The sequence below is a fragment of the Sturnira hondurensis genome, unplaced genomic scaffold (assembly GCF_014824575.4).
Source record: "Sturnira hondurensis isolate 20B ecotype Veracruz unplaced genomic scaffold, ASM1482457v3 Scaffold0022566, whole genome shotgun sequence".
Lineage (NCBI taxonomy): Eukaryota > Metazoa > Chordata > Mammalia > Chiroptera > Phyllostomidae > Sturnira > Sturnira hondurensis.
Window position 1 is genome coordinate 4850665 of NW_028095197.1, and position 14886 is coordinate 4865550.

The 14886-nt window shown below is 39.1% G+C and overlaps 2 protein-coding genes across 2 annotated transcripts; one reads left to right on the plus strand and one right to left on the minus strand.

Moving 5' to 3' along the window:
- Window positions 1-1681: 1681 nt before the first annotated feature.
- Window positions 1682-13767, minus strand: TOPORS (TOP1 binding arginine/serine rich protein, E3 ubiquitin ligase). The gene is made up of 5 exons (XM_037036184.1): window positions 13601-13767; window positions 13266-13323; window positions 12630-12706; window positions 11934-12128; window positions 1682-5552 (listed from the first exon to the last, which is right to left on the minus strand). The coding sequence occupies exons 3-5, from the start codon at window positions 12639-12641 to the stop codon at window positions 2700-2702; spliced, it is 3060 nt and encodes a 1019-aa protein (XP_036892079.1). The 5' UTR covers window positions 12642-12706; window positions 13266-13323; window positions 13601-13767; the 3' UTR covers window positions 1682-2699.
- Window positions 13470-14199, plus strand: TZMP1 (transition zone microprotein 1). The gene is made up of 2 exons (XM_037036188.1): window positions 13470-13646; window positions 13977-14199. Exons 1-2 carry the CDS (start codon window positions 13602-13604, stop codon window positions 14088-14090), a joined length of 159 nt encoding a protein of 52 aa, XP_036892083.1. The 5' UTR covers window positions 13470-13601; the 3' UTR covers window positions 14091-14199.
- Window positions 14200-14886: the final 687 nt, after the last annotated feature.

Sequence of the window (14886 nt, forward strand, 5' to 3'; positions counted from 1 at the left end):
AATTATTCCCCATGATGGAAGAATTTCAAGTATGGGCCATCAGTTTATCTTGCATAAATCCTTGCCCCTCCACACAGTGTCCATCATTATTACAGGGAAGCCCTTAGACTGGCTCCCCCAAGAGCTGAGGTGAAACTTGACTTAGACTAGAAAGTAAAAGTGTAACAAGTTCCGTTGTGAATCTGAGGACCAATGAATGAGCAAGTGCAAATGCTTGGTTGCATTTCCTCTATACAAAGAAAAGTGACAAAATCATTGACTCTGAAATAAAATTTCTTATGGACACGCAATTCAGATGAACAAGTTAAAAAGGATACAGTATTAAGCTATAAGCTTACAGTGGAGCTACCTAAAGGCAAAAAGCAGGTCTTAGCTAATTTTTAAAAATCTCTAGAATCTATTCATCCATTCAGTAAGTGCTTTAAGCTCTTCCGTATGTGATAGAAATAAAGGTATATAGCAGAACACATACATATAATTGCCAAAGAATTTTCAGGCTGATAGATATTTAGTAATTAATTGTGATTTGTGATACATGCTCTGGAGGAATCCAGGGTTAAGACAGCAAATAATGGAATAGTGGGGAGAAACCCAGTTTAAAAGAAACTCAGTTTAGCCAGGATGGAATTCAGTTTCTAGCAGAAGCAATGTGCCATGTATGAAGGCTCAGAATTAGTAGGGAGCAGCACCTCCATAGATCTGAAGCAAGCTAGTGTGGCCAGAGCACAAACAAGGTGAGAGAAAAGCTAAAGATGGACCAGGAACTGATTAGGCAAATTTGTAAACCATGTTATATTGGATTACTTATAATAAATATTCCAATAAAAGGAGATTACTAAAGGACTTTAAGTAGGCAAATGAAATGAAAAAAATTTAACATCTTTTAAAAGAGGATGATGTGAAATAGGTTTTCATTGTCTAACTGAAAACATCATGTAAAATCAGAACATGGAAAAACAGCATTTTTGTTTGTAATCCTTAAGAAAAACTAGAGTCATTTCATAATTTCAAAGTATATTCCTTAGTCAACTAGTCTTCCTATAATGTGTCGACTTATAAACATTAAAAAGTCAGTAACAATTTTAGATCCTTGTCATTTTAAACCAGTTTCCTACAGCCCTTAGGATAAACGCAAACGCTACACAGGGCCTACAAAAGCTTGGCCCCAGTCTTTGTCCTTTGGCTAATCCTGCCTTCTTTTAACTCTTGGAATCATGCAGCGGTGTCCTACCTTTTAGCATCTCTGGGCTACACATTAAACACACTAACACTATCAAAAACTGAAGAGCAAGAAGAGGTTTTAATTTATGATTTTGTGTTGAGCCACATGCGGCCCCTGGGGCTGCAGGTTGGACACCCCTGTAGCTAGGCTTCCTTCTGCCTTTGGATCTTTGCACATCTTTCTCTTCACTAAAAGCAACTCTGTACCTACTTGTTTTCTGAATTTCAATTCAATCATCACTTCCATCTGAGATTAAACCCCCACTGTATGCTTTTTACAGTAAATTTTACTTTCTCTCCAGAGAACTTATGTTTTATACAGCCCCCACCACAGGAGAACAAGGAATATCATCTGTTTTGCCCCACCACTGAATCCCTGAGTACAAAACCCAACAAACAGCAGGCATTTCAATTTGTTAACAATAAATGAATATCATATTAAAGCAAATGGAAGGCTAACTTTAGATTTAATTCAAGTCCTGCTGTCTATATCAGGTTATGGATGCAGAGCAATTTTTATTATCTCTAAAACAGGATAAAATATAAGCAGAGCCACCATGTATAAAAGAACCACCAATATAGAGGTCTGGCAAAGGTTTCTTCATCTGTAAGCTAAATGCTACATAACTGCATTTTTCTGAAGATAAAAAGCAAGTAATACACTCTTCATCAGATTAAAGAACTAAATCATTAAAACTGAAATGCAGCTCACCTGAAATTCAGTATCATGATATAAACGTATCCTTATTTTCACAACAATAATGACTTAAAAATATATTAATACTACGTCGGAAAATTTCTGCATTCTTAAAGTGTTACTGTTTTATTTTTCTTTTGTTGAGTATACATTTTTTTTTACTGATAGATCAGATAAACAAGTATATAAAGGAAATAGTAAAACTTTTGTTTTGGCAGAAGTCAAGATAAACTGTAAAGATTAAAATGCCTCAATTTAACCTGAAGTAATGCTTCTTACAAATTTTTAAGAAAAATAAAGACTATTTAAACAGATTCTCCTGGTTTATAACACATTCCAGAATAACTCTCAAAAAAACCGAATTCAAAAATACTCATTAACTACTTTAAAAATATGTCAATACCATATGGCTTTATGAAATAACTTCTAAAATTATATATTTTTATTTAAAAAGGATCCCAGGTTTTAAATAAACTGTTAGCAATAACATTTTCTTCACTTAAAAGTGCAAGTATTTCTGAGGATGCAACATACTATTTGAACAAATAACTTTTACAGAATTTTAACACACACAAAAAAATCACTTAAAGTATTTTTAAGGGGGAAATGTTTTCACCGAAAGTCATCTAAACAGACTGCAATAGATGACATTGTTCCTTTTTCTTCTTCATTTTATAATATCAGAATTCTTGGTGAGATGCTTTGGTAGTTTTTAGACATATCATGGTCTCTACCAAGAATCACTGACAATATCCATGGAAATGCCAGTTGCCTTGATGGCTCAGTTTGAAGACACATTACTGGGCTGGTTCTCCAAATCAGCAGCAAAGGTGCTTTCTTCTCTTACATCAAGAGTTTGTTCAATTGAAGCTGGCTGAAGTGGAGTATTATCTACAGTTTTGTTGGCATTATTTAAGTTAAATGTAGTAATATCACATTCTTTGTCCAGAACACCTTCATCTTCTATTGTAACTATATCTTCAGTTTCAAATGTTTCCAAAGGAGCCAAAAACTCACTTTGTAGAGGACCTTGAGGACCACTATTGTCACGTTCTGTACTCTCCTTTACCTCAGAATCCTTGTCACTGTCACTGTCAATGGTAATTACAACTGGAGAGCGTGAAACATTATCTCCATGGTGTTTCTTATGCTTTTTCTTATGCTTCTTCTTTTTCTTTTTATGATGTCTAGTTGTATCGGTCGCTTTCCCTTCATAAACTATCTCTACACTTAGGCTCCGGGTCCTTCTTTTTCTTCTCTTGTGTCTTGTCTCTCTGTCTGATGATCGGCTATCTGAAACACTATCACTCTCATTTTTGTAATTTCCATCCAATTTTGATGAAGATTTTTGGCAATGACCTTCCTTTACTTTGGAAGTAAATTCACGAGATGGTTGAGCCACTTCATTAGTACCCTCCAAATGTCGAGTTTTGTATTTTCGTTTTCCTCCAGGCTTTTCATTTCTCACCCGGTCAGGTCCTGTAGATGCAGTCTTCGACCTGTTACTAGACAGGCTCCTTGATCTGTGCCTTTCATAGTAGTAGTATTTCCTTTCACTGTGATTATTTTTCTTCCTAGCATTTGTTCTTTCAGAAAAGGACTGAATTCTAAATTCTGGACTTGAAGATTGTCTGGAATAATGAGCTCTGGACAGAGTCTTTCTCCTGTAAGATGATTCATAGCCATCCCTATCCTTGTTTCTACTATAGTAAGTATATTCCCACTTATATCTGCTTCCATAATTATTTTTTAAATAATAATGATCTCTGGTTCTGCTCCGTGATCTTCTTTTACCATGATCACTGCTACGAGATCTCGATCTGCTTGTGCTTTCACTACTTAGAGAAAGAGTCTGGCTTCTTCTTGACCAACTACTATCTCTTGATCTTTTTTTGTCTCTTCTACTCCTAAGTCTACCACTCTCCCTGCTTCTGGATCGTTTTCTTTTCATTCTTTTCTTACCATGATGCTTTCTACGATTCTTCTGCGATTCACTTCTACTCTGGGAACGTGAATCTGAACTTCTTGATCTTCCCCTCCTTCTATGTCTGTGGTTATATGGGGAATATATTCTGTCTCCTCTGACAGATGAGCTCAGGTCTCTGGGAGAGGACAGTAACGCAGATCGTTTCTCTTCCTTCTTTGACTTAATTCTTGTACCAGAATCACAATGACCTTTATTTATTTCCTCATCCTTTCCAAGGACAGAGTGTGGAGATGAACATCTACTACCATCACTATCACCAGAACTGTAAGACTGCTCTCGTTCTTGTGTCTTCACGGTCTCTATTTTCTCGTAAGAGCCTAACTCCTCAGAATCTGAGGACAGTTCAACAAGTTCTGGGGTCCTCTCAGCTAATGGCTTAACAAACCCAACAATGACACAATTATCTGAAGAAGAATCACTGTCATTATTTAGGTCCTCACTGGTTTGTATTGCTTGTACCTGAGATGTGGCTCTTCCTGATACAAGGTCTTCATCTGAACTATCGGAAGTATTTAACAGGGAAGACATGACAGCATGTACCTGCTCTGAGCTTGAGTAAGATGGCCCTGGAGTTTCATCATCCCACGGTGCCCGACTAACAGTGGCTACATTAATATCCAGCTCTTGGGTTTCAGCTTCATCTGGAGATATTGTGATGACTGAAGAATCAGAACGGCTACCTTCTTCATAGGGAGGAGCAGGGCAATCATAATTAGCATGTTGATCAAAAGCTGCCATGTTAAAAGGAGATCGTGCAAAACTGATAAATTCATGTATAAAATGTTCCGTCCGATTCAGTAAAAAGGGCCTTAAATCAGACACAAAGGCCTGACTCTCCAAGTCATACCGAGTAACATTACTCATGATAATGTGCTGCACTATATTCACTAAAGACCCATGAGCTCCAAAAAGAACGGTAAGTTCGCGTTTTAACCAGGGGACTAATCTGTGAAGACAAGCAGGATTTCTACGAAAGAATTCAGCTGAAATATCTCGGTAGCGACCACCATCTTCAATATTTCTAACACGGGCACCAGCTCGATAAAGAGTTCGCCTAAAATTAATAATATCCTGTTCCTGAATTTTCCTCAAAGATCTTTCATCTGTAGTAGTTGGCCTCCTTGGAATCTGTCTCGTTAACTGAGAAATTTCACCTTCTCTGGGTCTTGTTGAAATGCTTAACCCTTCAAATAGTACTCCACTATCTGGTGGAGTTGTTGTTCTTCTATTCATGGTACTACTGGGTGAATAAAAAGGAGCACTTCGCTCTCTTGTCATAGTTGTTCGATAGCGGAATCGTTGACCATCAGGGGTGGCAAAAGAACTCCTGACGACCCCTTCATTATATGAAGGTCTTAGGAAGTACTCCTCGAAGTCATTTTCTGCCCTCACAGAATGCAAAATAGAATCAAAGGGCTGTTTACATAGTGGACATTCAGCTTTGTTTTTAGACCACTCCTGTACACAGCGGAAACAGAACTTATGTAAACAGCGATCTAAGTAAGACACGTTATCAAATCTATCCAAGCAAATAGGACACTTAGAATCAGGAGATGCATCAGCTGGTACTGTCTGTTGCAATTTGCTAGTGCCAGCTTTAGGTGAAAAGTTGTCCATTTTAAATTCCTTGGCTGCTGATGCCATTACCTGTAAAAGGGAAAAATCTGTATCAGTAACCTGGTAAAAGAGAAATGACTAAACTTGAAACAGGCTTATGACTATGAAACATACTCTGGCAAAAATAGTTCAGTAGTTCATAATCTTTGTAATATAAAGAGGCAGTGTCACTTAGTAAGAGTACACTAAGTACAAGCTTGAAAGACCAATCTCCTGGGTTTGAATCAGTTCCATTCTAGGAGTGTGACTGTGCACAAGTTACTACCTCTATGCTTTAATTTCATCTGTAGGTCACCATTTTACAAGTGAAGATGTAAAAATCCCTTTAAAAAGTTGCCTGGTACATAGTAATTCTCAAATATGTGACATTCTATTCTTTAAAGTACAAAAGGAGATATTCCAAGTATCCATACTCAGATGTAACACATGTTTTCATGGTTATTCCAGGTCTTAAAAAAAAAAAAGACCATAAAAACCCTGAAACATCATAGTCTTCCAGTTGGTGTTATTGCTGCTATGTATGGTTCTGTATCTTTCAAATATATGCACACCAAACAGTATAGACTACTGGTTTGTTTTATTTGTGGTTAAGAGTATATATGCACCTTTAAAATAACGTTAGTCATAACCTTATATGGTGACAGGTGGTTAACTAAACTTGCCATGGTGACCACATAGTAGGTATGTAAATGTTGAATCACTATGGTGTACACCTGAAACTAATATAACATTGTACTTCAACTATACTTGAGTTAAAAAAAGCATTCACGAGATAATTTACCTGTTTAAACCAATTCGGTGGTTTTTAGTGAAGGATTCTTTCACACACAAGCAGGATTTTTAGTAAAAACTAAAATGAAATACTAAATGTAAAAGCACTCAAGTGCAGTGCATGGCTCATAGCAAATGCTCATTAAATGTTAGTTGCTGTTACAATTATTACTACACTGTAGGTAACAGCAGTGTAGTAATATGCTGTTATAGTCAATTCATCAGATTCCTTCCACCCCCACCTTAGAAGCCTTTCTTTTCTTTTTTTAATCATCTTTTTTTTTAAGATTTTATTTATTTATCTTTAGAGGAAAAGGGAATGAGAGGAGAGAAATATCAATGTATGGTTGCCTCTCTTGAGTCCCCTGCTGGGAACTGGCCTGCAACCCAGGCATGTGCCCTGACTGGGAATCGAACTGTGATCGTATGGTTCGCAGGCCCGTGCTTAATCCACTGAGCTACACCAGCCAGGGCTTAAGAAGCCTTTCTTAGCCTTTTTATTTAATCCAAAGTCAGCCATAAAGTATCTTGAATTATGCTTTTGGTTCCTTTTCCTTACCATCTTTTCCCACAAGAATAACTAGAATCTTAAAGATTAGTTTTGTTTTCTACTAAGTTTATCAGCTTATATTGCTTGTAACTTATAAATTTGCCAGAGCTGAACTCTAGTTTGCTTTACATTTTAGCCTTATTATCTTATAAAATCCCTCCTTAGCTGCAATTTACAGTAATATTTTATATATATTAAATATTAATTTGTTCCTTTATTTTTTCCTGGACCTGTAATTCATCTTTCTCTACATCCTCTATTGCAAGAAGTCTTGTCACTTGTCAGCGCTGTTAAATCACTCAAACAACAGAATTGTACTTTTCTAAATAATAGACTCATTGGCCATACCAAGCTCCAACAACAACAAAAAAAAACTACAACAAAAATCTGAGATTGTGAAATAAGTATTTTACCATAGATTTCAAATTAAACTTGCTCATTAGGGCACCTTAACTTTCCCAGAGCCATAACTTAATACAGACTCAATGCTGCACAAGTTTTTTCAAGGGGCCTAAATATTTCTAGTCTTCTATTTTTTACAGTGACAATGCAAAAACCACCAGTATTGAAGAAAATAGAATCATAAATACAGAACACCAAATGCTTTTCTGTTAATACAGTTAAACTCTGAAATCCTGATATTGCATACATTTCTCAGCATTTCCTCCTACTTCTAACATTTTACTCTTGTACTCGCAGGGGGGAGGGGAGAACCTTTAGGATAAGAATTCATTTGGGGTAGGAGTAAAGTGTGGAGACAGACCCCAGGAGGTTATCAGAAGACCTGGATTAAAGACCAGGTGTCACCTAAAACTAACTACAAACTAGAAAAACCCACATAAGTTTGCCCCTCAATATAGTAAAGGGATTATAAGACTTTGAAACTGGTGAATATCAAGTTAACACATTCTATCATTATTTATATCTTTGAAAATACAGATTTTTAGTGTTTACTAAACCATTTCCAGTTCACACCAGTGAACTTTGCCTGTGAAGCAAAGGATTGTTGGTTCGATTCCCAGTCAGAGCACATGGCTGGGTTGCTGGCCAAGTTCCCAACAGGAAGCACATGAGAGGCAACCACACACTGATGTTTTTCTCTTTCTCCCTCCCTTCCTCCCTCTCTAAAAACAAATTAAAAAATTTTAAACAACCAAAAAAAGACCGGGGTGGGGGGGACGGGGGACGGGGGACTATAACCTAAAAAGAATTTACTAAAGAAAATTATTAGGCAGTAAATTTGAAATTCAAATAAAACAAAAGCTCAACTAAGCATGAGTTTAAAAAAATGGTATCTTAGTCTTACCTAGTTTTATAAACCCATTAACCACTTTGACTGCACAAGTCCAAAGAATGTCCAGTAATATCACTCATATCAGATAAAGAACAAATTAATTAAGAGTTCTGTTTTGTATTTATACACAGAAATATCTTTAGCTACAAAGAAGGGCATTCATCCAAAACATCAAACAAGAGCAATGAATGTAAATCNGACGACGGACTATAACCTAAAAAGAATTTACTAAAGAAAATTATTAGGCAGTAAATTTGAAATTCAAATAAAACAAAAGCTCAACTAAGTATGAGTTTTAAAAAATGGTATCTTAGTCTTACCTAGTTTTATAAGCCCATTAACCACTTTGACTGCACAAGTCCAAAGAATGTCCAGTAATATCACTCATATCAGATAAAGAACAAATTAATTAAGAGTTCTGTTTTGTATTTATACACAGAAATATCTTTAGCTACAAAGAAGGGCATTCATCCAAAACATCAAACAAGAGCAATGAATGTAAATCATCAAGTAAGGGATTTACTTCTTCAAAATTGTCACTTAATAGTACTAAAATTAAAATATTTCTAAGATACAAATGAAGCAGAACCACTGTATGACCCAGCCATAGCACACCTATCTATTCAAGAAATAAAAACATATGTCCACACAAAAACTTACAAGTGAATACTCCAACAGCATTTATCATAAAAGCTCAAAAGCAGAAATAACTCAAATGTCCATCAACTGGGGAGGATAAATAATATGTGGTATATCCATACAATGAAATATCTGGCAATAAAAAGGAATGAAGTTAAACATGCTACAAATGGATGAACCTTTCATTATATTAAATGGGAAAAAATTAGTCACAAAAGACCACCTGTTGTATGATGCCACTTACATGAAATGTCCAGAATAGGCAAATCTATAGATGAAAAGTACAGGGTTGGGCAAAAAGAAGGTTTACAGTTTTTCACATGGAAAATAATACAATAATTAATAAATAACTCAAAATAAACTGTTTTGGGTACTCACAACTGTAAATCTACTTTTGCCCACTCCTATAGATTGGTGGTTGCTGGGGGTTGGGAGAGGGATTATAAAGTTTCTTTGTGGGATGATGAAAATGTTCAATTTAATCATAGTCGCACTCTTTAAGTATACTCAAAACTACTGAATTATACATATTTAACAGATGAACTATACAGATGAAATGTAAACTACATCTCAACAAAGCTCTTTATGGCACCAAACAGGGATGGCCAGAGACTGATTTAAGTTTCTGTGAGAGGTTCTGGTTTAGGTAGCAAAGCTGGGTCTGAGGGTAAATTTAGTGCTTTGGGCTCTAGAAGCCCTACCCTAGCTCTTTAGGAATTAGGACTTCAAACTCATTTCTCCACAGGAAGAAAATCAGTTCTCCTGTTCCATTTTCTTAACTGCCTCCAAAATTCTAAATAAAGTTTACCACCTTTAGGATAAACTGATAAAGCCAAGCCTTCAAATCTGTAGGCTTTAACAAGAACAAGAACCCACTATGCCACATTTGGCGGGTATTTCAAATAATTAAAAAAGCATTAGTATCTGGGGAAAATGAACTCAGGGTTAGTGAAGAATCAGGAGGCTGGAATCTTTTTTTTTTAAAGGCTTTATTTACTTTCAGAGAGAGGGGAAGGGAGGAAGAAAGAGAGGGAGAGAAACATCAACGTGTGGTTGCCTCTCCAAGGGCCCCTACTGGAGAGTTGGCCTGAACTCAGGCTTGTGCCCTGTCTAGGAATTGAACCACTGACCTTTAGGTTTGCAAGCCAGCACTCAATTCACTGAGCTACACCAGCCAGCGCAGGAGGCTGCAATCTAAATTAGACCAAAGACTGGACATTTAAAAAAAAATGCATAATGATATAAACAAAGTTGCAATACTATGAAGAACTAAGAGTTTTATAAAGCAGATTCCCTATAAAAGTCATCTTCTATGGCATTTCCTAAATTACCACAGAATATAAAATCATATCACCAGCTGATTATACTTGTAGGAGTGATGTTAATTTTAATGCAGGGGCAGGGCTGAGAATCAAAACCACTTAACAGCTGTGTGATCTAAAAGAAGTTATTCAATTTCATAAAACTTTAAGTAATAGTACCCACCTGAAAAGGGATATATTCCATAAAATCACTTAAAATAGTGGTTGGTGAGCATTAAGAACTGAATACCATTTCCTTATGTTATGTGAAAATAAAGTTACTTCTGGCCATTTTCACCACCCATAACTCATAATAAAAGCCCAGAGAGACGACAATCTATAACAACTTATCTTCCTAACAAAATTATTGTGCTTAATATACCTATGCAAAGTAGCTTAAAAAGATTTGCAAGTGGATAAACTGGAAATACATCCCAAGTATTTAAATTTTAACATGAGTTGGGTTCTACCTCTTGCGACCTTAAAGAAATCGCTGTACCTCTGAATTGCAATTTGAATTACATATATTTAACAGATGAACTATAGATTATGTATAAGTTACAGGAACTCTTGATCAGATCCTATAAATTTTAATTCAAATTCCACAATAAAAAGAATTGCTTGGGCCCTGGCTGGTGTGGCTCAGTGGATTGAGTGCCAGCTTGTGAGCCAAAGAGTCACTGGTTTGAATCACTGTCAGCACACATGTCTGGGTTCCAGGCCAGGTCCCCAGTAGAAGGCCTTCGGAGGTAACCACAAAATTAATGTTTCTGTCCCTCTCTGTCCCTCTCCCTAAAAATATACAAAGAAAATCTTAAAAAAAAAAAACAAAACCAATAGCTTGGGAACTATTCCCCTCTAGAGCCTCGCATTCCAGACAAGCATGTTTGTTTCCACTGACTGTATAGCTTTGCATATCATTGACTAAAAACAAACAAAACCCCCCAACCCTCCCCACTATTAACTAAAATCTTGGATAGCTCTTTCTTAATTTAAAGTTTTTAAAAATTTATTTATTTTTAGAGGGAGGGGAGAAAGAAAGGGAGAGAAACATTAAGTGCGAGAGACACATCAACTGATTGGTTGCCTTTCTCACACTCTCAACTGGGGACCTGGCCCACAACCCACGCATATGCCCTGACTGGGAATTTAACTGGCCACCTTTTGGGTTGCAGGTCAGCATCCAATCCACTGAGCCACACCAGCCAGGGTTTTCTTAATTTATCTTAATCTTTAAAATTACCTACCAAGAATTCTATTCACTTTCCCCTTAAATCACCATTTGCCTCATCTCATGGGCCCCTTCCAATGTAGGTATCTGCAGCCCATGAGGGAAGCTACACCCACTGGACGGATGAAGAATTCACCCCTAGCCCACAGTATAGAACACTGCACAGACAACCCAAACAATCACTGTGATAGTAGCTTCCTTTGGTAGAGAGTTGCTCCAGGGCAGGATATAAAACAAACACCAGGTGCATTACACAACCACAATGAACTAAAATACTGTTATTCTCATTTTACAGGAAGGCTCAGAAAGTGGGGAGAACCCATCCAAGGTCACACTTCTGACAGTGGACACGACGCGATTCAAAGTGGAAAGTTGTGTTGGGTTCCCCCCAAACCCCCAACCAGGCCAAGGTCTTTCCACTATGAGCACCACCGGGAGCGCTTCGTGGAAACGTAGCCCTCTCCCGCCCACCACCGCAAATCCACAGGTGCGCCGCAGCTTCTGTCTGCCAGCCCTGCCCAGACCCAGACGACCTGCTCCTTCACCTCTGGGCCTCGCTTCAGATGGCAGCGCAACTCACTCAGCCCGTTCGACCCCCGCGCCCATTGTTTCCGCTCTCACTCACCTCGGAGAAGGTCGGCGCATGCCTGACTGGTACGCTCGAGGCAAGCTCCTGGCGGTTCAGGAAGCTAGGGCGGTGACGGCAGGATCCGCGAAGGCGTACCCGGCGACTTCTCCGCGGGCCCTCAGGAGCCGGAGCACGCGGGGTCGTTTCGCCCTCCTCGCGAGACGGCGGAGACCCCAGCGGCCGTTGCGACCCCTGAGACGTAAAGCGTTCATCACCATGGTAGTTTGGAGGCGGCAGTCTGAACAAAACCCACCCCGTGATCCCAGCGCGTCAAAACAAAATACCCGCCGGCGTAACGCAGGCGCGTTAGAGGTCACCGGCACTGAGGGCGGGGCGTAGGCCCCCGACCTCCCCCCCCGCCCTTCCCCCAGCACCCCTTCGGTTCTTGGCAGCAGAGGGACGTGACCCGCCCCTCGAGGCAAAAATTGCAATTATCGCCGTCTTTATTCTTGTTACTATTAATCTCTGGTCGTTACAGAGGCAGAAACTTAATGTTCACTCCTAACATACCCGAAAAAACACAATAACCAGTTTTATTTAAACCTCACCAAAGTCTGAGAAGTTACTAAAATTACTTTTAGTGTATAAAGGAACTGAGCTACCTCTTAAGAAATAACACCGAAATTCGAATAGAAACCAAAACCAGAGCCCAACCAGTAAAGAGATTTACTCCAGTCCGGGGATAGAGATTACCTTAAAGGACATAGCCTTGGAATCTTCGTATAACAGAACGTGTTTCTCTCAAGACTGCTCTCTCCCTTCTCCACTCCCTGAAATTAGGATTAAAATCCTATTTTTAGGTGGTATCTGAGCTGCACAAAGACCGCCTGAGCCTAAAGCGGCCCACCGCCTCCTTCTACCCTCCGGCCTCGGATAAGAGCGTTCCAAACATTCTAGAGCTGAACCTGGTATACCTGCCCGCGAGCTAAACCGCCGTCCTTTAGGTTAATATTTGATACGTGCTAACGTTCTAAGTACCTAATAAACGCTCAATAAACGCTCGTTGATTGGCAGACATTAAGCCAGGGAATTGGTGCCAAGTTATTTCTTCTCATAACTTATCGTTTACATCAACAAGCCCTTGGATTATAAAAGACTTGTTTCTTGAAAAGGGGCTAAATTAACACGATTTCCCACAACGAGTCGTCACCGTTATATAAATGTGGTTAGTATTCTTGTTTACGTCAAGGATGAATATAGTAAAGACTATCAATATGACATGGGAACAGATACGAGAAGAAACATTAATCCTTCCAGAGTTAGACCGATGTTACATATAAAACGTTAGTTTTTCAAATAAACTTTTAAATGAACATGACGGTACATTACCTTGTATTAACACTGCACTGCAACTGAAAGAACCGGTTGTCGAGGTGCGCCTATCTCTCTAAGCGCCAAGAGGGGGGGAAAGCCATTTTTAAACATTTTCTCGTTTGTCTAAAACCCTCCCTGAAAGGCGGGCTAGGCCCGCGATCTCGCAAACCGGCCCCCAGCTCCGGGCGGAAGAGCCCTGCTGGCCGAAAGGAAACGCTCGTGGCGGCAAGTGGGCGGGCATTCGTGCCCAGATGTAAGATGGCCGCCGCCACCCGGCAGCCGCCGCCCCGGAGGTTACTCTAGGGCCTGCAAGTCCTGCCTGTTCCCGTAGACCGCCGTCGCCTCCTTACCATGAAGCCAGTGAGTCGCCGGACCCTGGATTGGATTTATTCACTGGTAGGTCCCGGGTCAGGCGAGGCTCCACGCCGTCAACTCCCTAGGCCCACGAGCTAAAGCCCAGGTGTTTCAGCGGCCAGAAACTCTCAACCCATTCCTGAATTTCACTCCCTCACCTTAACTCCGCCTCTTCCTGGAGGACACCCTCTTCCGTTTCTTACGTAGGGAAAGCTAAGTGGGTACGCCTCTGGAATTCTATTTATTCGTCCGTCCCCTTAGCAACGTACGTGGCAACCAATAGGAGTGGGAAGCGGGGAGCAGGGAGGAGGCACTACTCTTACTAAAGAATTTTTTCGCTTTTTCCCCCCTTTCCTATCTTATTTTTTTTAGTTGCTCCTCGCGATCGTATTACTTTCCTGGGGGTATGTCATCTATGCATCAACAGTAGCGGCTGGACGACAGCTAAGAAAGAAATACCCAGACAAAATCTTCGGGAATGAATGAAAATTTGTAATTCCTCATGTTTTATTTTATGAAAATACTTCTTTACCTCATGCTTACCTGACATGTCTAAATTTAAAGTAAAATACATAATACAAAGGTCCCAAATTTATTTTTGCATAGTCCTTTGATTTTTTACAGTGAGGGGGGAGAGACAGAAACATCGACTTATTGTCACTTATTTATGCATCCATTGGCTGATTTATGTGCCCTGACTGGAGATCATAACCCGCAACCTTGGCGTATTGGGAGGACACTATAACCAACTGAACTACTAGGCCAGGGCCTGTATACAATCCTTTATAATACCATTAATATGCGAACTTTTAAAATACTTTTAAATTCTTATATAACAAAGCAACCTAGATCTAACAGCCTTTGAGTATGATTATAGATGGAATGACATGCTCTTCAATTTAGAGTTTTTAAAATACTTTTTAAAAAGATTTTATTTATTTATCTTTAGAGGGGAAGGGAAGGGAAGGAGAGAGGGAGAGAAACATCAATGTATGGTTGCCTCTCATGTGTCCCCTGCCGGGAACTGGCCCGCAACCCAGGCATGTGCCCCAACTGGGAATCCAACCGAGATCCTCTGGTTCACAGGCCCACGCTCAATCCACTGAGCTACTTCTTTTAAAACGTCTCAGAAAGCCACCTTTAAAGCAAAAGTGTGTGTAATTTCTGTTCTTATATTTGTTTATTGCAACAGTTTATTGTTGCATACCTACATATAAGCTAGGTTAAGTACTGTGTAAGAAAAAAAACTATTGTGACTATTTTTCTAATCCTATTTTCCAAG